Genomic DNA, 24,982 nt, shown 5'->3' with positions numbered 1-24,982 from the left:
TGTCTGGAATTAATTAATTGCTTGGATTAGCTGAGCAGTTTTGTTTTGAACCCCATTGATAAGAAGTTTGTGAGCTTATATGTTGAAGTTTTGAAGTACAAATACAAAAAGAAGAGGCCAACTTATCAGGTTTCCTTCCCTTCTCTTTGTGTTGTGTGCTGTGCCTGTGTGTGGACTTTGGGCTTTAAGCACATTTATCTTCCAGTCTGATGAGTTGAATACTACTTACTATGATGGGTATTGTTATATGTGTACATAGGTTACTTGTATGAGCAAACTTGTAAAATATTATATGGTGGAATTACAATCCAATTAGAATAAGAAATTTCAGATAATAGTTTGTAATCACAATTTTAACCAAAATCGATAACAAAAATGTGAGTTAGGCCTTCCAAATTTAGTTAGTTCCATGAATAAGAACACAATAGCTTTTGAATCACTCAAGATGAAGATGGGAGGCAAGCTAGCTAGCTGGTCTTCTGAAATGTTGGAGGATGCATTTACAATATTTATTTCTCTTTAACCTTAGGAACAAACTTAGAACCGTCAACGTTAGACGACCAAAAGAAAAGGGAAACAATAATGCTTACCGAAATTATTTGTTGTTAACGTGAGCTAAAACTTGGCCTCGTCCAATTCAAACTAATTAATAATTGGTTGTTGGGTCTGATACATGATTGTTATATAATTATTAAAGCACAAAACAGGGTACAGTAACAATAGGTTTGCTTTTCATTTTTATTTTTATTTCTTATTATACATTGAAAGGAACCGTCCCAGCTCCGCCTGTACTTGAAACATTGATGGAGCAGTAGTGGTAAGTAACTTAATTGGACACACCAGTCTGTCTTTGTCCGAAGCCTTTGATTGCAGCTCCAAAAATCTCTTTTGAGTTGTATGTATACACTAATCCCCTAGCTCATTTCTGTTTTGCTTTTCCCCTGCGTGTATATGGTGGTGGTGTAACTGATGAATGCCTCTTACAGCCTGCAAAACAATTACATTGATGCTTTAAACATGCAAAGCCTCGGGTTTAATCAGAATTATGTGCAAAATGGACAGACTAGTCTTGCCCCAACCTCTGTCCGCCCCTGGACTCCGTTGCTCATTATAGCCTATAGGTAACCCTTCATGGGCTATTATTAGTAACAAAAGAATTCACGTTCCACCCATTCACCCTTAAAGTCTGCTTTAACATGGCTGGTAGCCACCCGAATTCCATGCAAGGGATTTACAATCGAATTCTTGGGTACCCATTGAGGTTGACTCAAATTGGGTGGGCATACAAGTTTACTTAGTTACAAAATAGCAAGGTTGGAGATCCTTACCAAGGAAGCTTAAACGTGTCTTTCCATGATCCATTTTTAGAGCCATTTGCAACAATTTTGCCCAATCGTGCTATGATTTCAGCAAAAGTCGGTCTCACTGCTGATTCGTGGGACCAACATTCTTCAATCAACCTATACAGGTGACAACAGCAGTGAGTATCAAAAGAAATGATCTAGCGGTCAACCTACGGTAACAGTTTCATTTACAACTGCAATAATTTCAGTTACCAAATCAAGTAGAATAGGAAATATATTGCCTTACCCTCAGATCCAGAGAGAGAGAGAGAGAGTTGTGATAACCGGTTAAGACTTACTAGGGAGAGCAACACATTGCCCTAATTACTGAGCAAGCATTTATGTAGAAACACACAGATATGGAAGGATCATATTATTATGGTATCAAGGGTACAAGCTAGAGGGAAAAAATATCCTTGTTAACATTGATTTATCTTAGATTTAAAACTAGAAACCAGCAATTTTTGCAACTTCTCTCTTAGAAAACTTACTCTTTCATATCTGGAGGATAAGATCTAGATTTTCCCTTGATTGTTGGTCTCTTTCCTTCCAAACACATCAACTTAGCAGCATCTTCCGCAGACTTGGGGTGGAATGGTTGGATTCCCTCCAACATCTGAGAACCCAATCAGAGAATGAAACCAATGCAAGAAAGATCCAAAAGTCAACTAGTCCTTTACTGAAATATGTGAATTAATGCTAGCAATATGATTTTGGGAAGAGTTTTGCAAAAATCCTGAATTCCGCTAGGAAGGATGATTATGTCAAGATCAACAACGAGTGAAGGAAAATATGTTGCTTGTTGGTGCAGTGGTAGTAAAAAAATAGAGCTACTATGTGAAACCTAGAAATTACATTGTGTCTTGAAGACAAAATATACTATTGCCTGATTAGGCCGCTATCTACGCATGAAAAGAAAAATTAACTGGAAGATACCTCATAAAGAATAACACCGTATGAATATACATCCACACTTCTATCGAATATTTCGTCTTTATAAGTTTCAGGTGCCACAAACAAACCTGAAACAGTGAGGAGAAATCAATCAGTGCCACTTACTAAGAGGTTCATTTTGACTGAAAACCAAGGTTCCATGTGCCTAGTGTATAGTAAAAAAAAAAAAAAAAAATCTCTGTTCTATATAATGTATACAGTTTAGTTTATAATTTTGCAACAAATTTACCTCTTAATATGATGTCTTACTTCGACCTATTGATGGAAAAGGGCCGTAGTGATTTCATCGCTTACTCCAATTAAAGAAAAATTTAAACACTCCTTTGATGCACTAATCAAGCAGACAGACATAACCCCAAGATGGCAACCATTCATAGGCAGAGAGAATAGGCAACATTATAACAGATTTTGAATCATGGCCAACTTGATCACAGAAAAATCTCCCTTAACCAACATACTTCATACTTAAAACTAGCAGCTACTACAAGGAGAAACTGAATACACTATATTGGGTTTGTAGAAACTTACTAGATCGATCACTTTGAGCAGGCTCCATTAGTTTTGCCTTGTCAGGAGACATTTTAGACAATTTTATCAAACCAAATCCAGCTACCTTCAACTGGCCTCCAGAGTCCAGCAAAATATTTCTGGCACCTTACCAAAACTTCAAATATTAAAAATAGCCCATAGTTCTGATGACTCAAAACAAAATTTGACACATCAGAAAGAACTTTTGCATTAGTTGCCTTACTTAGGCTTTAGATCACAGTGAATAATTGGGTCTGGCTTACATTCATGAAGATAATTCATGCCCCTGTTAGTAAGAAATCGAGCAAAGACATCACAGTCTAAACAAGATAGAATTTGACAAAAACATTTCAGAATGGATTGGCAATAATTTCAACTACTTCTATATCTGAGGGAAAATAAGAAAGGGCAAAGAAAGATTGACAACAGAATCAAGCAGCGGGAGGAAAACGCTAATTCAGAAATTATATCTACAATTTCATAATTAATTCATTTAAGCAAAATTGCACATGCCTTGCAATATCAAGAGCAAATCGCAAAGCTTTAGATGGAGACAGACGCCCTTTCTTTTGAAGATAGGACCCTAGGTCACCCTGAAAAACCATCATCAAGGACAGCCATGTTAAACATGCAGCACAAGTAATATATTATAAGCACTTTGTCAACTATAACAGCACCTCATGCAGAAAAAGTAACTAACCTAAATAAAGCACCATGCCTACATCAAGATATCCAAGCAACCAGAACCTTTGCTTTAAAATCCAAGGTAAAATGACTAACATGTATAATGGCTTTGTGTAAAATATGGACAGTGTTAGGGGAGCTTATTCCAAGACTATCTTCAATTTGTATCTGGTCTCATGTAGCAATTGTAAGGTTGTTCCTTTGTGGCTATAAGGTTATGAGTTCAAGTTGCCCAAACAGACTTTTTGCAAAGCAAGGGTAGGTAACTTGAACTCAAAACTTTTTGCAAAGCAAAGGTAAGATTGCATACAAAAATGACTTTTTTCTGACCCTAGGAAAGGGAGGAACCTCCTGCATTAGGGACATCAAATAAGTAATCCACTCTGCTTTGGCAACTAAATCATAAGAAAAAAAAAAATCCTTGTAATTAAATAGTGTCCTGCATTCTTATCCTTCCAAACACTACCAGTAGAGATTATAATACCCCAGGATAAAACATATTGTTCCAACAGTTCACAAGTAACATATCAAATAGGCAGAGACCGCCTGTATTCCAATATTAAGCTGAAACTTTATTCCAAAATTAAGAGATCACACTGCATCTACTCAACATATTGGCCTTGGGCTGCATTTCTAACTCATACACACCCAAAAAGCAGTAATAGGCACACTGATACTTACTTTGGGATGATACTCAACGACAATCATCATGGGTACATCCTGGGTAACAGCTCCAACAAACTGAACCACATTAGGATGCCGAACCTTCTCTAGCAAAGTTAACTCATGTTTAAAGGCATTTCTGCATAGAAATTTACAAGATGTAAGCATCAAGCTATAACTAGAAAGAAAATGCAACCATAAAAAGATAGCAATTCTAAACACCACAAGGCATGCTGTAAACATTATACCTAGTGTTCAGAGATTCGTGCATTTTACTAGTCAATATGAAGCTGTAGATGGCAAATGTTTCCCTTACCAAACAACCATAATACATCATGCATCTCGAAGATTAATACTAATGTCCTAGTCCAAAACAACAATTAATCAAATGTGATGACATAATACAACCGTAGCAATAGTTCAAGGCCTGCCATTCTAAATCAGCACATTGTCACGAGACCATTTTTGCCCAACATAATAGTTAATGATACCTAGTGCTGATGATAAAACCCAATTATCACATAGGGAGAAAGCTCATAACAGAATATAGAAGCGATCTAGATTGCGCTACTCCACATTATTTTTCTGTTTCCATGGGAGGCCAGACAACAACGCCAACTGTTCAATCGACTGGGCTACTACACCTCCTGCTGTTGAATCAACAGCCAAAAATCACTATCAAATAAAAGACCAACTCATTGCTTCTCAAGAAGAAACCCAGAAACTGTATGGATTAGAAAACAAGAAAGTGATTCCACCTCACTTGCATTGCATATGCATCAGATGAATGATATCTTCAATTCCTTTTATGTCACATAATAAATTTGACAAAATCTGGCCATACTAGCCTTGAATTTGCACATCTAGAAAGTGCTGGATTCATCTAACGTTCATGCTCAAGAAGAACAAGATGAACACCATACTTCTTGAATGCCTCCTTTGAATAAAATGGTTGCTCAAAATAACGTGGAGCATCTTATGATAAATTCTGCTAAAATATATTTTTTGATTGCATGTTTAACTAGTCATTGCAAACACGTAACCTTATTCTTTGCTAAAATATATTTTTTCACAATGGCACTTCAAGAATGGACAACAGGCCATCTAACATAGGATAAGCATGCCCATATGCTTTGCTTGACATAATTGCCTGTTGAAAGTAACAAAGATCACTGACAAACATTTGACCAGACTCCAAATCTTGACCTGAACTCCACTTTGACAGTCCACAAAACAAAGTAACTCAAAAGGAGGTGGAAATTGCATCCAAGTCAAATCTCCTTATCTTACTCCAAAAACTTATTTTGTTAAGAGGCAGTCTTTCTAGATTATATTATGACTTCATTTCCTAACATTCTTTCAAATATTTATTAATTGAACTATAAATCGTGAATGGTAATCAACACGTTGGTATTATTTTCAAGGTCACTGAACAATAGGGGAGCAAAATGTGAATTCTTCCAAGCGAGATATCCAAGCAAGGATCCAGTTCATAAATACTTCCAAATTACAACATGCTTTGACAACAAAGGAACTATAAGGCATTAAACGTGCCTTTGACCTTCATAACATGATGACACCTTGCCAACATCATGCAAGTCTCCCATTCTCAGTAGGGTCTTCCTTAGGTTAAAATGGTGGGTATGCACATGGTATGAGCTCAATTACTGAATAAGACCATATATGGCATGCATATGCATAAGTACACCCAACATTAAGACATCTTCCTTTCAACATTTTAGTCTTTGGCGCACCCTAGGTTCATGCCCATCATACCCCACACCTGACAGCATCAGTCACATGGACTAAGGCCCCCAAAGACTCGTCCTTGACCTTTCTACCCATTTTCTAGCCAAGAGGGGTCGAACAAACACATATGGAAATTAACCTTCAGTTCCAATACATGCTTTGACTCACATTATCATCATTTCCATGCATGTTGTACACACGTGCAATGCACATCAAATCATGCTATCATGCTGCCATAAACATTTCATGCACAAAACATTCAACATGCCACACATAAGAAACCATATAATGCACCTTACCTTAGTCAATGCAGACGAAGAATTCAGCCTCTCAGCTTTTCCTTCTTTCTAGCAGAATTTCCTTTTTTTCTCTCTTCCTTCCTTCTCTCTTTCCCTCTTCGCTTCCTCACTTCTCTTTGTACCTCATTGTGATGAAATCAAATGGGTCGGGGTCCTATTTATTGGACTTCCCAGACAGCTGAAGCTGCAGCCATGTGGTTTGTCCCATGCTCGCCATGAGACGCCCACATGGTGGCATTCTTAGTACACAAGTCTTTTTTATAATTTTCTCCACCTAGTGAGATTAAGGCAGGGGATGACGATGAACTGTTTTTTGTGATTTTGGAGACGGAAATCAGAGCAGCTATGGGTCAAAGGTAAGTAGTATGCTTTTTAATTTTTTCCAATTTTTTGGGGATTCTTGATCTGACAGAAAGTTCACCATTGTTGTGAAACATGATTAACTCTCTAAAGCATTTAGGTTTAATTTAACACAAAGTGGAAGTTGCAAGGCCCATCAGCCACCATAATGAGTTCCACGGCTCTATCTGTAACTCTTTCCTCCTATTCTGCCTATTTCTAGTATTCTTCTATTGCAGTTTATTCTTTAACAACAGTTGTATGACATTCGCACTTAGTTCCAATCATCCGATTATAAAAGGGAGAGATGTTAAGAAACAAATAAAGGCCTTTGTAAAACATGAAATTGAATGTAATTTTTGAAAAATATATGTGTGAAATATAGACAATGGTCTTCTGTTGCTAGCCTCCTAAAGTGTTGAACATGCTGATCATCCAGATGAAGATCTTAATCCATAAAACACAAAAAAAATGAACCACCACCTAACAGGACAAAATAATGGATATTGTCAGAACAGTTTGCTTGAGTGAAGAGAGTGAGAGAGATGGAAGTAACACACTATTTGACCTTAACTCTATTATCCTGATAATTTTTTTTCAGTTATTAGTTGACACTTAGGTGTTAAATTAACATTTTGAAAGACAATTCCAAAGTTTTGAGTATTTATTTCCTTAAAGGTTCTTTTAAGAGGAAAACTACCAAATACAATAAACTAAAATGTAGAGAGTGGAAATTCTGGAAGGATAAAAGCATATAAGGAAGAAGGTGCACTGTGTTGACAAATGTGTGTCACACTAATAGTTCCAGAGATAACATAGATATTTTGAATTATTTCATTGGTTAACCAATTGTTAAAATCAAAAACCATATATTATTATAGTAATCTGTATAAGTCTACCACTACTGTACTACATTTTAGATTATGCATACTGCATTCCCTTTCTCACTCCCTGTAAGAATAGTCAGCTTCCTGATAACATAGATTTCAATTTCAATCTTGGTCTAAAAGGGCTTTTGCAATGCAAGTGTAGCAAAAGTCGGAAAGATAATATGCGAAGTGGGATAAAGGCTATCAAGGTGCAGCCTCAAGCAGGGAGAAGATATTTGTACATATAGACAATGTTAAGTCAGTTCCCCGAAGCAAAATAGTTGGTTCCCTCTGATGAATGGTTACATTCTGGATAAGTAGATATTCAACAGAGCAATCCAATATCAATGGGTATCAAAATATTAAGAAACATTCCTCGAGTGATTCAGCAAGGACATCAGCATAGATGTCAAGCACTTTGTATTTAACAGACTAGAGCACATGCATAAATAAGTTCATCCATAAAAGGAAAGCATAAAAAGTGTAAGAAAGAGCATATTTGTTTGGGCATACATGCTTTCGGGGTCGGAATAACTGTCCTTATCAAGTATCTTCACAGAAACTTTTGTGCCATTCCATTTAGCAACTTGGTACGTCCCCTGTCAAAAGGTGTAGATAATATCCATTAACAGCCCATTTGTGAAAAGCTATATGTTAGAGAGCACAGCAATACAACAGCTTGGCAGGGAGTTTGGGTAGGGAAAAGAAATACACACAAGAGGGAGAGGGGCGAGAGAGAAAGGGACAGGCGGATGGGGATTATTCAGGGAAGGATGACTATTACAGCTTCATCCTGATAGTAACAGTGAAGTTAGAAAAAGATTAGGTTCTACGTGAACTTGGCTCTTTGATTCCATATCCAGATTAAATGGGATAATATCAGTACAGAATTACCAAGAAAATACTAGGTATTTGATATCTGGCCAACAGGTGAAGTGAGCGCAAAGAATCGGACCAATCTACATAGAATGAAGAGGTTAAAGTGCATGCCTTAGTGATGCCATCGCTTTTGCGAACCTGCAGCTCTAGTGGATTGAGCTCATACTCCGGAACATCTCGAGGATTTGCAACAGCCATTGGCGTTTTCCTGATTTTCTAGGAAAAGAAAGAACACGCATGCATTAAGTTAACAGGGTACAAAGCTTTTCAGTCTAGAACAGTGAATTAGCCTGTAAGTACCGGAGTTTTGGCTCCTCGAGCCTTCAAAATAGTGTAAACTTCTACATTTCCATAGTATTTTGCATCAGCAGCAGCCTGACATCATGAAAGATTTCATCACAAACAGGGGTACAGAAGTTAGCTGAGAAGAAAAAAATAGCAACCCAGTTGGTAATCCTGCAATTATCAGGCATTCAACAACCAATATTGTCAAAATAACATAGACACAAACTTTTGTAAAGTTATAATTATTATTTACAAAGAGATATGCCCTTTTGATTTAGTTCAAAAGATGTATCTTTTGACATTTTAAGAACACATGATAATGATAAAAAGTAATAAAGTAATGGAAATAGTAATTCAAAGGGGGCGTTATTAACAGAATTCCCGTAATTATTGCGCAACAAAGAATGTACCGTACTGCCCCAGCGATCACGAGCATCAATATTAGCCTTGCGAGTGAGCAAGAGCTTGACGACCTCGGCGTGGCCTTCGCAGGCGGCAACGTGCAAAGCAGTCCGGCCATCGAGATCAATACTGTTGACGTCCACGCCATCATCGAGCAAGTCCTGGACTCCCTTGACGTCTCCGCGGCAGGCCATGAACAACAACTGGATGGTGGAATCGAGGTTTTCGGGGACGGTGAGGTCGGTGGTGCTGCGCAAGGTGGGGCTCCGGCGGATGGGATCGAGGGAGGACTGACGGCCGAAGCTGAAGCGCATGGTGTTGCGGCGCGGATCCAACGAGTTCTGCCGCCTGAAGCTGAATCTGCCACTGGTGAGCGATCCCGTGGAGAATTGCCGGGAAATCCCCCGCTTCAACTGAGCAGCGATTTCCATTCTCTCTTTTTTTTTTTTTTTTTTTTCTCTTCTCTCTGTACTAGATATTATTGAGTTTTTGGTCCTCCAAACCACCAAATCGCGCCAAACAATGCAATGCAATGCAATGCAATCTGCTCCAATTAGAATTCTATTCCTAAGGCTTCTCCAAAGCAAATCAATACAACAGGCTAGGGGAAACTACATGGCGATCGACAGCACCTGCGAATCGAAATCTGGAGCCTGGGGGGAGGAGGCGGAGGAGGATTTGTATCGAGAGCTCCAGAGAAAAGCTAAAGCTCTCGATAATGAATAATGAGAATGGGATAGGAGGAAACTGGCCAACTGTCAACAGTGATGGATTGCTCTTGGGTCTTATGATTCTTTTGGCTTCCACACACTTGCCCGAAAAAGCCGTTGCGCTGTCTAGCTTCATCTTTTGGTTTGGTTGGTTTATATTTATGCCGCCCAGCGGACGTTCATTCGGGGGGGGCGTGTATGTATGACGCGTCAATTCCTCTCCGGTCACGGACTTTACAGTTCGCGTTCCTTATGCGTCCTCTCCTCAATCAATCAATCTGTATCTGTATCTGTATTATGTATTATTTATTTAAATTAATTTATCTAAACCAATCTTGGTAGGTTTAGGTTAATTAATAATAATAATAATAATTGGATAATGCAAAGGCCTGAATCTGAATGATAACTACTAATAATATTAGTTTAATTATTATTACTTACTAGTTACTTGTAACGCAAGTAGACAGGGTTGAGCCAGCTGGAGCCTGGAGGAGGATATGCACGTGACGTGGGTGAGACATTTTCCAATCATATTATTATTATTATTATTACTAATGCGAATGCTACCGGCACACCGACATCAAAGGATAAAGACGGTTGAATTGAAAGTGGAACCAACCCCGCACTCAGTTGCTGCCCCCCCCCAAAACCCCCCCCAGTGAGTGCGCTGCTTAGCTGTCGCCTGTTGTCTTTTTTTACTTTTTAATGCCGCCTCCCACTCCATGACATGACAACCAAGCACCACCCTTTTTGGTACGGAGCCTTCGGCCTTGGCATGCTGCTACTAGAGACCTCCTCCATGGCTGCTAATCTCACAACTCTACCCCCCCATTAAAGCAAGGGAAACCAATGCGCAAGAAGAGAAGATAAAAAGAGAGCTTTAAGCGTTCGATGACAAATGGGACAACAGGGTTATAGACGCTCTTTCATAAGTCATTTTTGTCAAAAAGTTAACGGAAGGAAGGTGTCCTTTGGGTATAGTCAGGAGGAGCGCAGTTCTTACTACAAGTTATGAATGAGATGAAAGGAAAACGAAGGCTGGGACTTAGGGCTAGCAACCCTAGGCACATGATGATTTGGGTGTTTTAAGACCCATGTGACCACCCAGTGGTGCCTGGTGGACTTTTCTGATCCTTCCTTCATGGGCACAATTCACAAATACTATTATATAACAAGTGCTTGAAAAGGAATCCGAGTAAGGGAAAGGTGTCCACTACAGCCACCCAATCTACCACAAAAACATTCAAACATGGAATTCCACCATATATTACTTCTTTTTCCTTTACTATTGATTCAAATTCATAGTTAGATTTACATTAAATAAATTTATCACACACTTGCACTAGCCACAAATTACACATACAAAAATAAATATATAAAAATGTATACATAAATATACCTAAAGAACAAAAAATCCTAGTCACAAACAAAAAGTTCACCATAGAGCCTATTCCCGTGGGCATATTCTTTCGTGCCTATTGAAAAGCAAATAAATTTGACCTTTTTGGTTTCTGCCTGATGAATACAGTGCGCTGCCCAATGAACTCTTCTGTGTTGGAAAGCAAGCTTATGCAAGTATCCTGTTCACCTTTTAAAAATAAAACGTATCATTTTCAACATAAAGCATTTCAAAAGGTTGCATCTCTAAAATTCAACAGCAGTAACTAACTATCCTTAAGCAGTATAAAAATAAGAAACAATTAGGAGAATTCCTAGTCCATGTTCATATAAGCTTTACTCGCTGAGGAAGATGGCAGTAGGATTTCCTGGGGATGGAGGATTCTGATTTAGCAGAGGCATGAGTCCCAGCTCTTCTAACTGCATTGGGGTCCGTGGCAGACAAAATCTCCAAATGCTCAAGACCAAGCTGCCGCTTGATCAACTCTGAATTCTCCTCCAGAACGGCCATCTCACCTAATGGCAACCTCAAATCCAAGGAGTGAACCCCAACAGCAATGACCTCATCTTTCTTGAACCTCAAGAAAGGCATACAAAGCTTCTGGATCTGATTAAAAAAAATTTCCTGACCAGTTGAACTCTGCTGCAATGCCTCTAAGATCTCTTTGTCAGGTGCAAAAGAACGGGTCGTGCTGTCAAACTTGCTTCTGAGTATATTTAAGCACTCCCTTTTCCAGCCATCATACTGCTCATTGACAAATATGAGACCGATCATTGGTTTGTTTGGTTGAGCTGATACATTTCCCTTCGATTTCTTTGAAACGGATACTTGCTTCTGAAGCAGCTTCCTCATTGAGGCAATTGAGTCCTGCAAATATTTGTTGGCTTTTTTAAGAGTAAGATTAGGTAAATCGGCATCAGGCCACCCAGCTTTGATAACAAACGCATCCTTCTTTAAAAGCTTGCTCCAAACATATTCAGCATAGTGTGGGCAAATTGGTGCTAGAAGCCTTGTTTGGACATCCATAAACCGCCATAGCAGGTCACAGTTCATGCCCCCACCGCCACAAGAAAACCTGTACTCATCCTTGCAGCCTGCAGATCATGGAATCCAGTTTTGAGGGTTTCCTGAAACAAATACTCGCTGTAGTTCTAACAGCGATGTTAATCTCATTAGCAAATACACAGTCAGCATAAGTAGAAGGTTGACCACTTCATGAAGATGACTCAGCTGCAAGAAGCTTCTCCATCCATGTTATCTCTTCTGTGAGCCTCAAGATTGCAGCATTTGCTGTTTCAAATACAAAGTTCGCATCATCCATGCCATCCCCAGCATCATCAAGAGAGAATCTGTTAAATTTTAACTTAGCAGTTGTTGATGTAATTTGAAAAAGTCAAAATAAATTAAGATTATCCATAATCAAAAAATTAGCAAATATTTGATATTATTTGTTAGTTGTTTTGACTAAATATTATGCCATATTATTCTCCATTTTATGCTCATTTCAATTTACATTTTAGCTGTATAAATTGGAGTTTACAATTGAATAAAAGTGATGACTTTCGCTTTGATATTTTTTTCCCTTCCATTTTCTTCTTTCTTCTTAAAATACCAACAAATGATATCAGAGCCCTTCTTCTTAAGAGACCTGTGAGATTGAGTGAACCAAAAATGGAGGGCCCAAAGAAATATACGTTTGTAGATGTTTCTCTTGAAGAAGCATTACAAAAGAGTTCTTTTGGAGATTTTGAGGAAACAACTGCGTTAGAATCATCAAAAAATGCTGAGGTTGTAGACCAAGTTTCTCATAATGGAATTGCTTCTGCATCTGAGGTTGGTATTTCTCAAGATTCATCATCGGCCCAAAAAAAAAGTTCAGGTTTGTCAATGGAAGCTTTGGAAAAAATGATGAAAGATTCAACTGTGCAGAAGATGGTTTATCCATATCTGCCAGAAGAGATGAGGAATCCTTCTACATTTAAATGGATGCTGCAAATCACAACAACAAGAAAGAGAAGCTAGAGCTGCTGCTGACCAACATGAAGATGAGTTATTTTAACTCTACTCAAAAAACTCATATCCATGCCTATGCCCAAAAAAATGCCTATACTCAAAAAAAATGCCTATGCCCCAAAACTCATAACCATACCTATGCCTCATAACTATAAAATCATAAAATGCCCATATGCTATATTCAAGACATGCCAAAATTTAAAATTTACATTTGCAGCCTCAAAGTCAAGGGAAAGTGTTGAATTTTGACTTAGTAGTTACTGATGTGGTTTGAAGAAGTCGAAATAAATTAAGATTATCCATGACCAAAAAATTAGCAAATATCTGATATTGTTTGTTAGTTGTTTTAGCTGGATATTATGCCATATTATTCTCCACTTTATACTCATTTCAGTTTACATTTTAGCTGTATAAATTAGAGTTTACGATTGAATAAAAGTGATGACTTTCGCTTTGGTATTTTTTTCCCTTCCATTTTTTTCTTTCTTCTTAAAATACCAATAGAATCTAGTGGCATCAGCTGTGAACTCCTCAATAGCTTGACGAAGTGTTCTGAAGTTCCCTGTAGACTTGGACATTTTCTCGGAATTTAGCAGAATGTGCCCATTGCATCTAAACCCCTGGGGCCAATGGTGCTTGGGCAGAATTGCTGTGTGGTCATAGATGCAAAAAGTGAGGTGATTCTGAATGAGATCTTTACCTGAAAATGTAAAAGTCATAATGTCAGTACGATGATCTCAAGAAAGGAAGAAATTAAAAGGAAAAGAAAAGAGAGATATGAAGAAAATACAATGGTTGTACTCCTAGTGCATCAACCAGCCAACACAACACTTGCAATGAGGACAACAAATATTTAACCAAAAATGTCATGGCCACAAAGTAAAATCTTACAATCATAGTAATGTAAAGTAAAAAATCAAAAAGAAAACAAACAAAAATATGAAAGATATATGTACCAGAAACCCGAAGATTAAATGGATACCAATATTCAAACTCCTGTTTCATCTTATTAAGAAGAGAAGAAGATATATCTGAAGATTTAGGGTACAGACCACCACAGAACAAGAAATCCCAGACCTCATCTGTCAGTTGCTCTGGTTTAACTGATGAAGTATCAGATCCATACATATCACCTTTCTGTAACAGATGACAGATCGTATAATATGCCATGTAAAGGGTTGAATCTGATAAGGACTCCACAAGAAATTCCTCATCCCAAGGAATTCGAGTACCAAGACCAAAATTACGAGAACAGGCCCATTGGTTTAGCCAACTCAATGTATGCTCAAAGCTATGCCGAGTCTCATCAGAAAAGAGATTCATAGCAGCCAAACAATCCTCTGCCAACTTCCAATTCGGTTCCCCATAAGTAATGTACCATCGATCAGTCAAAGCCACAACACACTCATCCCCTGATCTTGAAATTACCTTCTTCTCAGGCTCACTATACATCACTGCTTCTCCAAGCTCAAGAAGCCTGCTCCTGATCAAATTCTTTGCCTCTTGGACTCTCATCCCAGAATATTCCCCAACAAGCATAGTTCCCTCATAGAACCCTCCCTTGTATATTTTTTTCTTGGCCTCTTCAAGCTTCTGCCTCCCATTCTGGCTCTTGATCTTCATGTCTACACAGACATTTTCAGCAGATTTATCTCCAAATTCAGGTGTGTTAATGATTGGAATAATAACAAATGGCAAGACCCACTCATCCTTCACACCAAACTTGGCCCTAAAAGCTGGTTTTTTTTATTTCAAATCATGAGGAGACATAAAATCATCAGGCGAATCACTGGGAACACTAGTCACAATCCCAGTACCTTTGTCAGTAAGAATGAACAGCATGAGCAGTGAGTATATAATCTCATTGAAAGCTAACGGAGACCTTAAAGGCAACCCAATTAAATCATTACCAGTCAGCTCAACCAAACAAGAAGGCTTTTCCGGGACTCGTGACAGTTTCTGATATGCAAGGTTAAGAGCTGCTCTGTATGTCAAGATAAAAACATCAGTTTCATCTATCTCAAAAGCTCCATACTTCCCCTCGGGCAATACCCAAGCATTCGTTTGCCCATACATAGTCTCAGGTCTCAATGTCGCAGCTGCAAGGTATACTTTCCTACCCTCCGGAGCACTCAACTTTAGAGGAAGAGGGGGAACAACCTCCATTTTTATCAGAGTGTATTCTTGGGGTAAGACACCTTCACCTGAAGCACGTGATCAGCATATGGCTGGCCATCTAAAGGGGAATAGATTGTGTATCTAAGGTCCTTGACAACTTTTCCTAACTTCTTCGATTTCCTCATCTGCCATCGAACAAATTGATCAAAGAATGGGTTCATATCAGTTGTAATAAAAGTGCGCCTTCAGGTCCTCTACGGCGAGAGGAGGGAAATAGGTCAGCCAGTAATGCGGGTCCTGAAACTTGGATATCTCATCATCAGAGACCATAACTGCGCATTATCTCCCACTGGTACTTATCTCCTGCTGATTTTGCTGCTTCCTTGGACTTTTTCCCTTTGAATTTATCAGGTGCACCCTGGTTTCCTGCATTAGATTCATCTGGTTGTGGATCTGGGTCTGCACTTTTCTCCTCTTCAACAGTATGAAAAGCAGGTGGGTTACCCTCTGAATCCTCCCGGCAAAGTTTGTCAGCCGACGCCTTAATTGGAATCCCAGTACAGTGAAAAAAGCAAAGGGTAAGAGCACATTAGCTCCCCTAAGTCGATGATATGCTGCTGCAAATTCAAGCTTGGAAAGAGAGAATGCATGGCCCAGGTGAAGATAGACATTCATGTAAGGGAAAGGAAATTTCCGAAAGAATTTCTTGCCCAGTTTGGGAGGCGTTTCTAGAGAATCAGCTCTGAAAACATCTTTCTCTTTCCACCACTCCTGAACCAGCCCCTCGATCTCCAGAAGCTGGTCTCTCCGTGCATAGCTTTTACCACTCTCAGTGTTTGAAGCCATTTCATTGCCATCTGCTGATCCCAAAGTTGACAGAAACTGGAGAACACAAACAAGCAAGCAACTCTATGATAAGTATACCGTTGCAGACTGAGAATGAGATAGACAACATCCACAAAACAATTTGGTCCTCACGTTACCTCAGCAAACAACCAGATCTTAGCACGTCAGAAAAAAAAAAATGGCACAAAAAAAAAGAAAAGAAAAATTACAACCAAATAAGAACAGATGTATAATTTTCAACCATAACTGTTTACTTGCTCGTCAAACTTAGTATTTTTATTTGACAATATATTTGAATAATTTTTAAATTCAGAATAACTTTGAAAAAAGTAATACTTGATATTTTTCAACTTTTTTCTACAACACATTTAGTTATCATCATGATTATATTTGTTTTAGATTTTGCTACTAAAACCATGATGTACAATCCTTTAGCTCTATATGTTCTTGGTAGACGATTTTAATGTAGATGTAGAAATAATAACTAAGTCATGAAAGAAAAAGGACTTTGCAGATGATAGCACGATTAAAGCAGTACAGTGTCTTTTCAACTACCTATGAGTCTGCATGCGAAAGTGCTTCTTCCCCCAAAGAGGCCTGTAAATGGGTCAGATTTGGGTTAGAACTACCAGATCCAGACCAGAATCCTATTATGTTTCTAGGACCCAATATCTAATCCGATTACTCAACGAGTCTCAATATGTAAATCTGCCTGTGGATCCATCTAAGACTTTGAGTTTCAATCCATTTACCCGAAACCAATTAATTGTAATATGTTTGTATAATAAGTTACATGCATAATATATTATATGAATACATTTCAACTTAATGAAATAATATATTTCATGAATATATTTATATAATATATAATGCATTTTAATTTTAAACAAGTTCAGTATTGGGCAATCAGGTTGGAACCAGCATATCCATATCCATTTATTATATATAATCGAAACAATAGTCAATAACAAACTCAACTAAATGGGTTGGAACCCAATTGGGTCCGAGTCCAAACCCGGTTTGTTTACAGGCCTAAGCCCATAGTGATCATTTGAACAGTTGATGGAGTAACGGTAAGTCATGTGAACATGTAAATATGCAATGTGAGGAATAATTAGAAGAACATACGGTGGGGCATTGATTCAATGTCAGAGTCACTCTAGCCGTTGAAAACTACCCAGCAATAGAAGGTTGGACTCCAGTGACAAAACGAGTACATGGTGCACCAAGGCTCACAGATCCCTGTTGTGAGCAACACCGGGTTCTAAATAACTCAAAATGGTGAAATCTCTCACCTTAAGGGCCCTCGTTGCTCGGCCCCATGATTACAATGGAAGTGGTAAATCACGGAACCCAGCAGCCAAGGATCGAACATGGGACCATCCACCAGCTATATGGCAATTATAGTCCAAAACTCCTCAAATATGTGCTCGCCACCAATCGCTGGGCTATGCCCGTGGGGCGAGTTCTAAATAACTACTTCGACACATAATGATAAAACATGTAGTCATGTGATAACAGTAACCATGATGTCAGTGTGAAATCATGCAATAAAATATCCATGTAGTCATGTGATAATAGTAAAGCAATGTAAACATCACGTAGCAGTTATGAAATCAGTTTCCTTTCCTAGTGGACCTAAAATAATTCATGTGTTGAAACAGTTGTTTTTAAACCACAGTTCAATAAAAACGACAAAAGAACAATGAACAGTAATTAATACACTATAGATACGTGACAAAACATATATTTTTAACACAACGTGTTCAAAGTACTTGCCTGATAAGTAGGATGATCACAGTCCAACTAAGCCCTCTCTGTACTAGCTCCCTGGTTCCATTCTAGAATTCCAGCATCGCCAGAATGACATTGTGTTGTAACCAAAACAATTAATGGCCTATTTCCAGACAACCTAAAGTTATGAAAATTAAGGGTGTTGTCATATAACCCATCCGCTCGCTTATAGGTATATATACATATACATCCATACATGTTTTCTGAAATAACTCATTTGCATGTTTTATATATATATATATCTGTATACATACTCCTTGTTAGGAAAAACTATTAAATAAATAAATAGAGCTAAATATATAAATATTATTGAATAATTAAATAAGTCAAAGTAATTACCCAAAAATTAGTTTCTTAATTCCTTTCTTTTTCATATAACCCAACAAAGGCATCAAATAGACTTACTCATTATTTCCATTTATATACATATACATGCACCTCTATATGTACATATATATATATATATACATGTAGACATTTATATATACTAAGAACAGACCATTTTTCTTATAATTATATAAGTGAAATCAATTGATTAAATAAAATAAAGCAAAATACGATAGTTTAAATTGAACAAATAAAATAAAATAAGATAGTTCGGAACTAGGTCTACCCAACATTCTTTTTTTTCTCTCTCTCTTATTTTCAACATGATCTACCCACTTAGGCCTTCTCACAGTTCCAACGTGCATTCCCCACACAAATATACCTACTTATATACCTTATATATACATGGATATTATATATTTTTAGGAATAGTTCTCTTGTATTTTGGATAAAACTAATTACCTGAACAAAATAATTGAGCCAAAAATGGGCAATCACATTCAATCCCAAATTATCAACAATATGTAGCCCACAACTTTCTACAGAAATTCAACAATAACACATTTGTATTTATACAAATATAAATACATATATCAGAAATAATACGGTGATATCATAATCATACAATAATTAATTGAAACAAAATAAAATAAAATAAAGCATTGTACCTAAAATAGGCTCGAGTAGCAAGTTTGGTGACCCACGGTGGCGGCTCGAGGCGGCAATGGCAGAGGTGGCAGATCAGAGGCGGAACCCGGCGGCGAGTAGCTGTGAGGTCTGAAGGGGGACAGAAGGAGAGAGAAATGGAGAGATCGATGACAGAGATGTCGGCGTGGGAAGGTTCTCGATAGTCGGAGGCGGTGACACGGTGGCCTCGCGTTGGCCGTGACGGTAGCGAGGCGGCGGTGATTTCCGTGAGGCAGTGCCTTTCGCGGTGGTGGAGATGGCAGTTTGAGGTGGTTTAAGGCGATGATAATGGTGTGTGGTCGGCGGCGGACAGCGTTGCCTCACTGCTGTTTGCTGAGAGGAGAAGGCGGAGATTGATGGCGGTGCTTCCGCTGTGGATGAGAAGGGAGTAGGCGACGTTGGAATCACCGTGCGCTCCTAAAAATGGGGAAGCCTTGTGGGCGGGAGGTTTCCCCTTTTATATAGCTGGCGACCCAGAGCCCAGTCCCATTAGCAAGTTAAATTTTAATTAATTTTTCATATAAAATAAATACCATTTTATTTTATTTCAGAAATAATTTGATTCTATGAAAATTTTTAATTTTCATATATATATTAGTTATTGACCAGCTTCAAGTATGCTCCTCAAGTTAATTGAATCAAAACGATTCAAGACCAACTTTACTGTTCTTAAACTTAGTAAGTCAAATTTTAAACTCAACTTCGAACTTGATTTGTTTTATTTTAATGAATAAATTTGAATAAAATTTTATATGAAACGAATGTTAAGGGGTAAATTTAACATATATTTACTAGACTTTAAAAATGTAACTACTTACTCGTTGAATTTTATATTATTACTACATGCTCACTGAACTTTGCTTAATGTCAACCATCTATTGTTCGTTACATATTGCAAACAAAAAATACCAACATAATTAACAGAATTCAAAAAAATTTAACAAATACTCATTAAACTTTGGATTATTACTACCTACTCACTAAACTTTGCTCAACGTCAATCATCCATCACCCGTTACATCATTGTCTGATCTTGCAACCGAAAAATGCCCACGCAACTAATGGAATCCGAAGTGGCACAATAAAATCCTTATTTTTTACCAACTCAATAGCACCATCTCTCTCTATCCTTTTCTCTTGCTCTAACAATAGCAGTTGGTACGCGAGATGTGAGGCAACAACGACAAGGTCATGTTTCTCTCTCTCTCTCTCTCTCTCTATATATATATATCCCTTTCCATTGCTTCAACAATGGCGGTTGACGTATAAGAGGTGAGGCAGTGAAGCAATGAAAAGTAAGTCGACAACGAGAGATTTGGTGGCAACCACTACTGCTGGAGCTAAGTTGGCTAAAAACAGGATTTGATTGGGCCACTTCAGATTTCGCTAGACACATGGGCATTTTCCGTTTGCAATATCAAATAGTGATGTAACAGGTGATTGATGGTTGACGTTGAGCAAAGTTTAATAAGCAGATAGTAACAATTTAAAGTTTAATGAGTAAATAGTTACAACCCTCACGGGCATAACATGGATGGTAATCAAGTAGCGGATTGCAGCAAGGATGCAGGTTCGAGTCATGACAACTGCAGTGTGGGAGTTTCATTCTCATGCGGGGGTAGCTCCTTGTGGGCACTATGCACTATGCCTCCTACCTGGTGCGCCGCCGTGTACCATGATTAACTCTTCCCACTTGCGCGAGCAGTGTGTGATGGGCCCTTAAGGTGAGAGATTCCACCTTTGCAGACAAGTAAATAGTTACATTTTTAAAGTTCAATGAATTTTTGTTAAATTTTATTGGATTCCATTAGCCACGTGGGCATTTTTTGTTTACAAGATGTAACGGATGATGGATGGTTGACGTTGAGTAAAGTTCAATGAGTAGATAGTAATAATCTAAAATTCAGTAAATAAATAGTTAAATTTTTTAAATTTAGTAAATATATGATAAATTTACCTGAATGCTAAGTCGCTCCGAAGTCGCTTTAGGGTCTGTTTGGCTAGGCTTTTATTTTTGGAGCTTTTAAGTAGGGTAATATTTAAATTGTTTATAGCATTTAAGTTTGGTAACGTTTAATTTGATAAAGTGTTTGGATAAATATATTTTTAACCTATCAATTAATAGTTATGTATTTGGTTTAAAAGAACTGATAAGTTATTATAACTTAATAAAAAGATAAAAATAGATATGTTATTGAATAATGTAAAATTTTATCATTAAATGTCGATAAATTATATATAATTATTAAAAATATATTAATATAATATTATTATATGTTATATAACAACAATATATATTAATATATATATCTTTATTACTGTTATATTACAAATATAATAGTTATATATATATATAATAATTCAATCGATTATGGCAACAACAGGGAGGAGAAACACAAACGAAGGAGATGAGGGCAACAGACGGCCGACGATGCGATGGGGGTGACGACGGCCAGTGATGCGAATGAAGCAACGATCGATATTGTTGATGGCCGCTAGGAAACAGTCGATGGGGGTGATGGCGGTGGCTGATGGTGGCGGCCAGAAGAGATAAAGAAGAAGGTGGCAGCAGGCATAGCGGCCAGAAGAGATAAAGAAGAAGGTGGCAGCAGGCATAGGTTATAGAAGAAGGACATAATTTAAAATTAGCAAAAATATAAGAGAAATAATAAAATGCTTGATAGACCCATCTTATAAATAATCACTTTTTGCAAAGCCTATCTCCCAATAACTTTTGCAAAATGCTCTTACAGCAGCGTTTAAGTTACCTAATTTAAACGGTAGTGAGATGTAATCAAATACCTGACAAACTTTTCTTAACAGCATATAAGCTGTTGATAGAGCTTATAAACGGTCAAACCCTTTGCCATACTAAGCATTACTCAACCCACTCAAGTCGATCAAAAGTCCCAAGGAGCTTGCAGGAGCAGGTGGCTGCAAAGAAAGAGGGTGCTTGAACAATAGAGTAGATTGCCGGCCTGGGCCTGAGCCTCGCTTACTGTCCATTTTGGCGGCGACTTGTATAACTGCGATTTGCGCTTCCGTCCGAGGAAGAAGATCGACATCACCATCGCCATCGCCGTAACATAACAATAATACATGAGAAAGCATCTATCATATTTGTCCAAGAATAATGCTACTCCATCATCCCTCGTTAAGATGCTTCTCTCTCCGCCCTTTGCTTTCAGAAACGCTACGTCCGCCTCGCAGTTTCCTCAAACCGAGGACGACGAGGAAGAAGACGAAGACGAGTTGGACGCCTCTTCCTGCATCATCCAGGACAAGGACCTCCTCCGCGGGAGCCCCAATTCTGGGCTTCACGTTTTAGACCTAATCGACAGTGGTGCTCTTGAACCAGACCCCTCCCTTTATAACCAGCTTCTCAACAAGTGCTCCCGGCTCCGCAAGCTTCCCGCAGGTCGGATCGTTCACGCTCATTTCCTCCGTTCCCAATTCATCCATTATCTCGTCATCCACAACACTGTCCTGAACATGTATGCCAAGTGCGGCAGTCTGGACGAGGCCCGCAAGGTGTTCGACGAAATGCCCCTTAAAGACATGGTCACTTGGACCGCCTTAATTACTGGCTATTCCCAGAACGGTAGGCCCCATGACGCGCTTCTTCTTTTCCCTCAAATGCTGCGCTTGGGATTTTGCCCCAATCAGTTCACTTTCTCCAGCCTTCTCAAGGCTGCTGGGGCCGTTCCTAGCCACAGAGATGGTAGGCAAGTTCATGGCTTTGTCATAAAATATGGTTTCGATTCTAATGTTTACGTGGGGAGCTCCCTTTTGGACATGTATGCTAGATGCAGCCTGATGGATGAAACCCACTTCGTTTTCCACAGCTTGCTAAGCAAGAACGAAGTTTCTTGGAATGCTCTGATTGCAGGGCATGCTAGGAAGAGTGAGGGAGAGCGTGCCGTTGATCTATTCTGCAAGATGCTAAGAGAAAATTTTGGGCCCACTCATTTTACCTATTCTAGTGTTTTCGCGGCTTGTGCCAGTATTGGAGCCTTGGAGCAGGGCAGGTGGGTGCATGCTCATATGATAAAATCGGGACAACAGCTTATTGCTTTTGTTGGGAACACTCTTCTTGATATGTATGCCAAATCAGGTAGCATCGAGGACGCTAAAAAAGTTTTTGTGAGATTGATTCGAAGAGACGTGGTTTCCTGGAATTCAATGCTTATAGCATGTGCCCAACATGGGCTTGGTCAGGAAACTGTTGAACGCTTTGAGGAAATGCTTAAGATAGGAATTAGCCCTAATGCGGTGACCTTCCTCTGTGTTCTCACTGCTTGTAGCCATGCTGGGCTTTTGGACAAAGGACAACATTATTTTGAGCTAATGAAGAAATATAATGTAGAAGCAGATGTATCACATTATGTCACCATGGTTGATCTACTTGGCCGAGCAGGTCATCTTGATTGTGCTGAAAGGTTCATCAAAGACATGCCTATTGAACCTACTGCAGCTGTATGGGGTGCTTTACTTGGTGCTTGTAGGATGCATAAAAACATGGAGTTGGGTGCCTATGCTGCTCAGCATATATTTGAACTGGACCCCCATGATTCAGGACCCCATGTGCTGCTGTCTAATATCTATGCCTCAGCTGGGAGATGGAGTCATGCTGCAAAAGTGAGAAAGATTATGAAAGAAAGTGGTGTGAAGAAGGAACCTGCTTGTAGTTGGGTGGATATTGAGAATGCTGTCCACATGTTCGTGGCAAATGATGATGCCCACCCAGACAAATCTGAGATCTTTAAGAAGTGGGAGGAAATTAGTCGGAGAATAAAGGAAATAGGCTATGTTCCTGACACTAGTCACGTGCTCTTGTTTGTTGATCAGAAGGAAAGGGAAGCAAAGTTGCAATACCATAGCGAGAAGCTTGCCTTAGCCTTTGCCCTTTTGAAAACACCACCTGGATCCACCATTCGGATTAAGAAGAACATTAGGGTTTGTGGTGATTGCCACTCAGCATTCAAGTTTGTGTCTAAGGTGGTGGGGAGAGAGATTATCTTGCGAGACACCAACCGTTTCCATCACTTCCGCAATGGCTTTTGTTCTTGTGGAGACTACTGGTAGTGTGTTATGAAGCAAAACGCAATTACATACAAGTAGGCTGACCATTGGTGGGTGGCCTTTACCTAAACAAGATGCCCAAGCCATGCAATACAAACACCAGGCTAAGATGCATGATGTGAAGGCCAGGGTATGAATAGAAAAATCCTGATGGAAATGACAGTGGACATTCTATAAAGGACCGTGCTACGTGTATCGATAAAATGTACAAGTTTGAGGATCAAATCAAACTTCATCATCAGATGAAATCCGATCAAACTTCATTATCAATCATCGGGTTTCATCAATCATGAAATTCAATCGAGTTTCATCATGAAGCTAGACTAAGCTTACTTCATGAAACTCGGGGCTTCATCCAGAGACAAAAGTGGAAAATTAGGTGAGGATATTTTTTTAATTTTAGCGTATTCGATCATTCTTTCGATAACCGAATTACTTGTATAAATAGCATGTTCTTTCTATAAAACACAAGAATTTAGAGTCTTTTCAGTCCTCACTTGTCTGTGGGCACTGGTTTGCAATTTATGAACCATCAAACAGTGGTTCTGCTGTTGTTACAGGGCTGGAGTCGCATGCTGAACCTGGCTTTTTGACTTGGGAGCTTTTGAACATGGTCAATACTTCCCACAAGAACATCTGTGATTGAGAAACCTACTTACCAACAGTACGAGGTTAATGTTTGCAACAATCTGGTAGAATGATTTTGCAGCTGATCAGCATCAAGATGACTCTCTCACAAGGATTGATCACTGATGAGGTCTCTTGTCAGTCCTACAAATCCTACCATTTATTTGTCTTGTAGTGTCTTTACCTTTTGAAAATATGGAAATTCTGGAAGTGTTTCTCTGAAGATGATGTAATTTTTAATTGAAATGCTGAAATTATGAGAAATGTTCTTGTGTTTCTGGCATTGTATATAGTTGGTGTGTCTAACATTAATCCCACTAGGTGGGATAGGATTAGTTTTGGTAAATTAAATGTCTCCATCCGAAGCATCAAAAGTAGCTTGAAT

At 38.6% G+C, this 24,982-nt stretch overlaps 2 protein-coding genes and 1 pseudogene across 4 annotated transcripts; 1 reads left to right on the top strand and 2 right to left on the bottom strand.

The window, feature by feature from the left end:
• Positions 1-485: 485 nt before the first annotated feature.
• LOC127788375 (integrin-linked protein kinase 1-like) lies at positions 486-9,962 on the bottom strand. Of its 2 annotated transcripts, XM_052316560.1 has the most exons (12): positions 9,003-9,605; positions 8,608-8,682; positions 8,419-8,523; positions 7,942-8,027; positions 4,191-4,311; positions 3,339-3,418; positions 3,049-3,111; positions 2,826-2,944; positions 2,280-2,365; positions 1,835-1,959; positions 1,329-1,460; positions 486-987 (listed from the first exon to the last, which is right to left on the bottom strand). In XM_052316560.1, exons 1-12 carry the CDS (start codon positions 9,423-9,425, stop codon positions 981-983), a joined length of 1,422 nt encoding a protein of 473 aa, XP_052172520.1. In that variant the 5' UTR covers positions 9,426-9,605; the 3' UTR covers positions 486-980. The 2 variants fall into 2 exon arrangements, with proteins under 2 accessions (XP_052172520.1, XP_052172519.1); XM_052316559.1 differs by lacking the exon at positions 486-987 and having other exon boundaries at positions 1,325-1,460; positions 9,003-9,962.
• Positions 9,963-10,423: 461 nt separating this feature from the next.
• On the bottom strand, positions 10,424-16,237 carry LOC127788373 (leucine--tRNA ligase, cytoplasmic-like; annotated as a pseudogene).
• Positions 16,238-21,624: 5,387 nt separating this feature from the next.
• LOC127787821 (pentatricopeptide repeat-containing protein At3g24000, mitochondrial) lies at positions 21,625-24,982 on the top strand. Of its 2 annotated transcripts, none has more exons than XM_052315844.1 (2): positions 21,625-24,349; positions 24,511-24,982. In XM_052315844.1, the coding sequence occupies exon 1, from the start codon at positions 21,988-21,990 to the stop codon at positions 23,971-23,973; it is 1,986 nt and encodes a 661-aa protein (XP_052171804.1). In that variant the 5' UTR covers positions 21,625-21,987; the 3' UTR covers positions 23,974-24,349; positions 24,511-24,982. The 2 variants fall into 2 exon arrangements, with proteins under 2 accessions (XP_052171804.1, XP_052171803.1); XM_052315843.1 differs by having other exon boundaries at positions 24,531-24,981.

This window comes from Diospyros lotus, chromosome 13 (genome assembly GCF_014633365.1).
Source record: "Diospyros lotus cultivar Yz01 chromosome 13, ASM1463336v1, whole genome shotgun sequence".
Classification (NCBI taxonomy): Eukaryota; Viridiplantae; Streptophyta; class Magnoliopsida; order Ericales; family Ebenaceae; genus Diospyros; species Diospyros lotus.
This window is presented reverse-complemented; position numbering and strand designations above follow the sequence as displayed.

Coding starts and splice junctions, on each gene's coding strand:
- LOC127787821 (XM_052315844.1), top strand. CDS start 21,988: ATGAGAAAGCATCTATCATATTTGTCCAAGAATAATGCTACTCCATCA.
- LOC127788375 (XM_052316560.1), bottom strand. CDS start 9,425: ATGGAAATCGCTGCTCAGTTGAAGCGGGGGATTTCCCGGCAATTCTCC. Junction 8,028..8,418: donor AAAGCGATGGCATCACTAAG/GCATGCACTTTA, acceptor ACCTTTTGACAG/GGGACGTACCAAGTTGCTAA. Junction 3,112..3,338: donor TTTGCTCTTGATATTGCAAG/GCATGTGCAATT, acceptor TCTTACTAACAG/GGGCATGAATTATCTTCATG.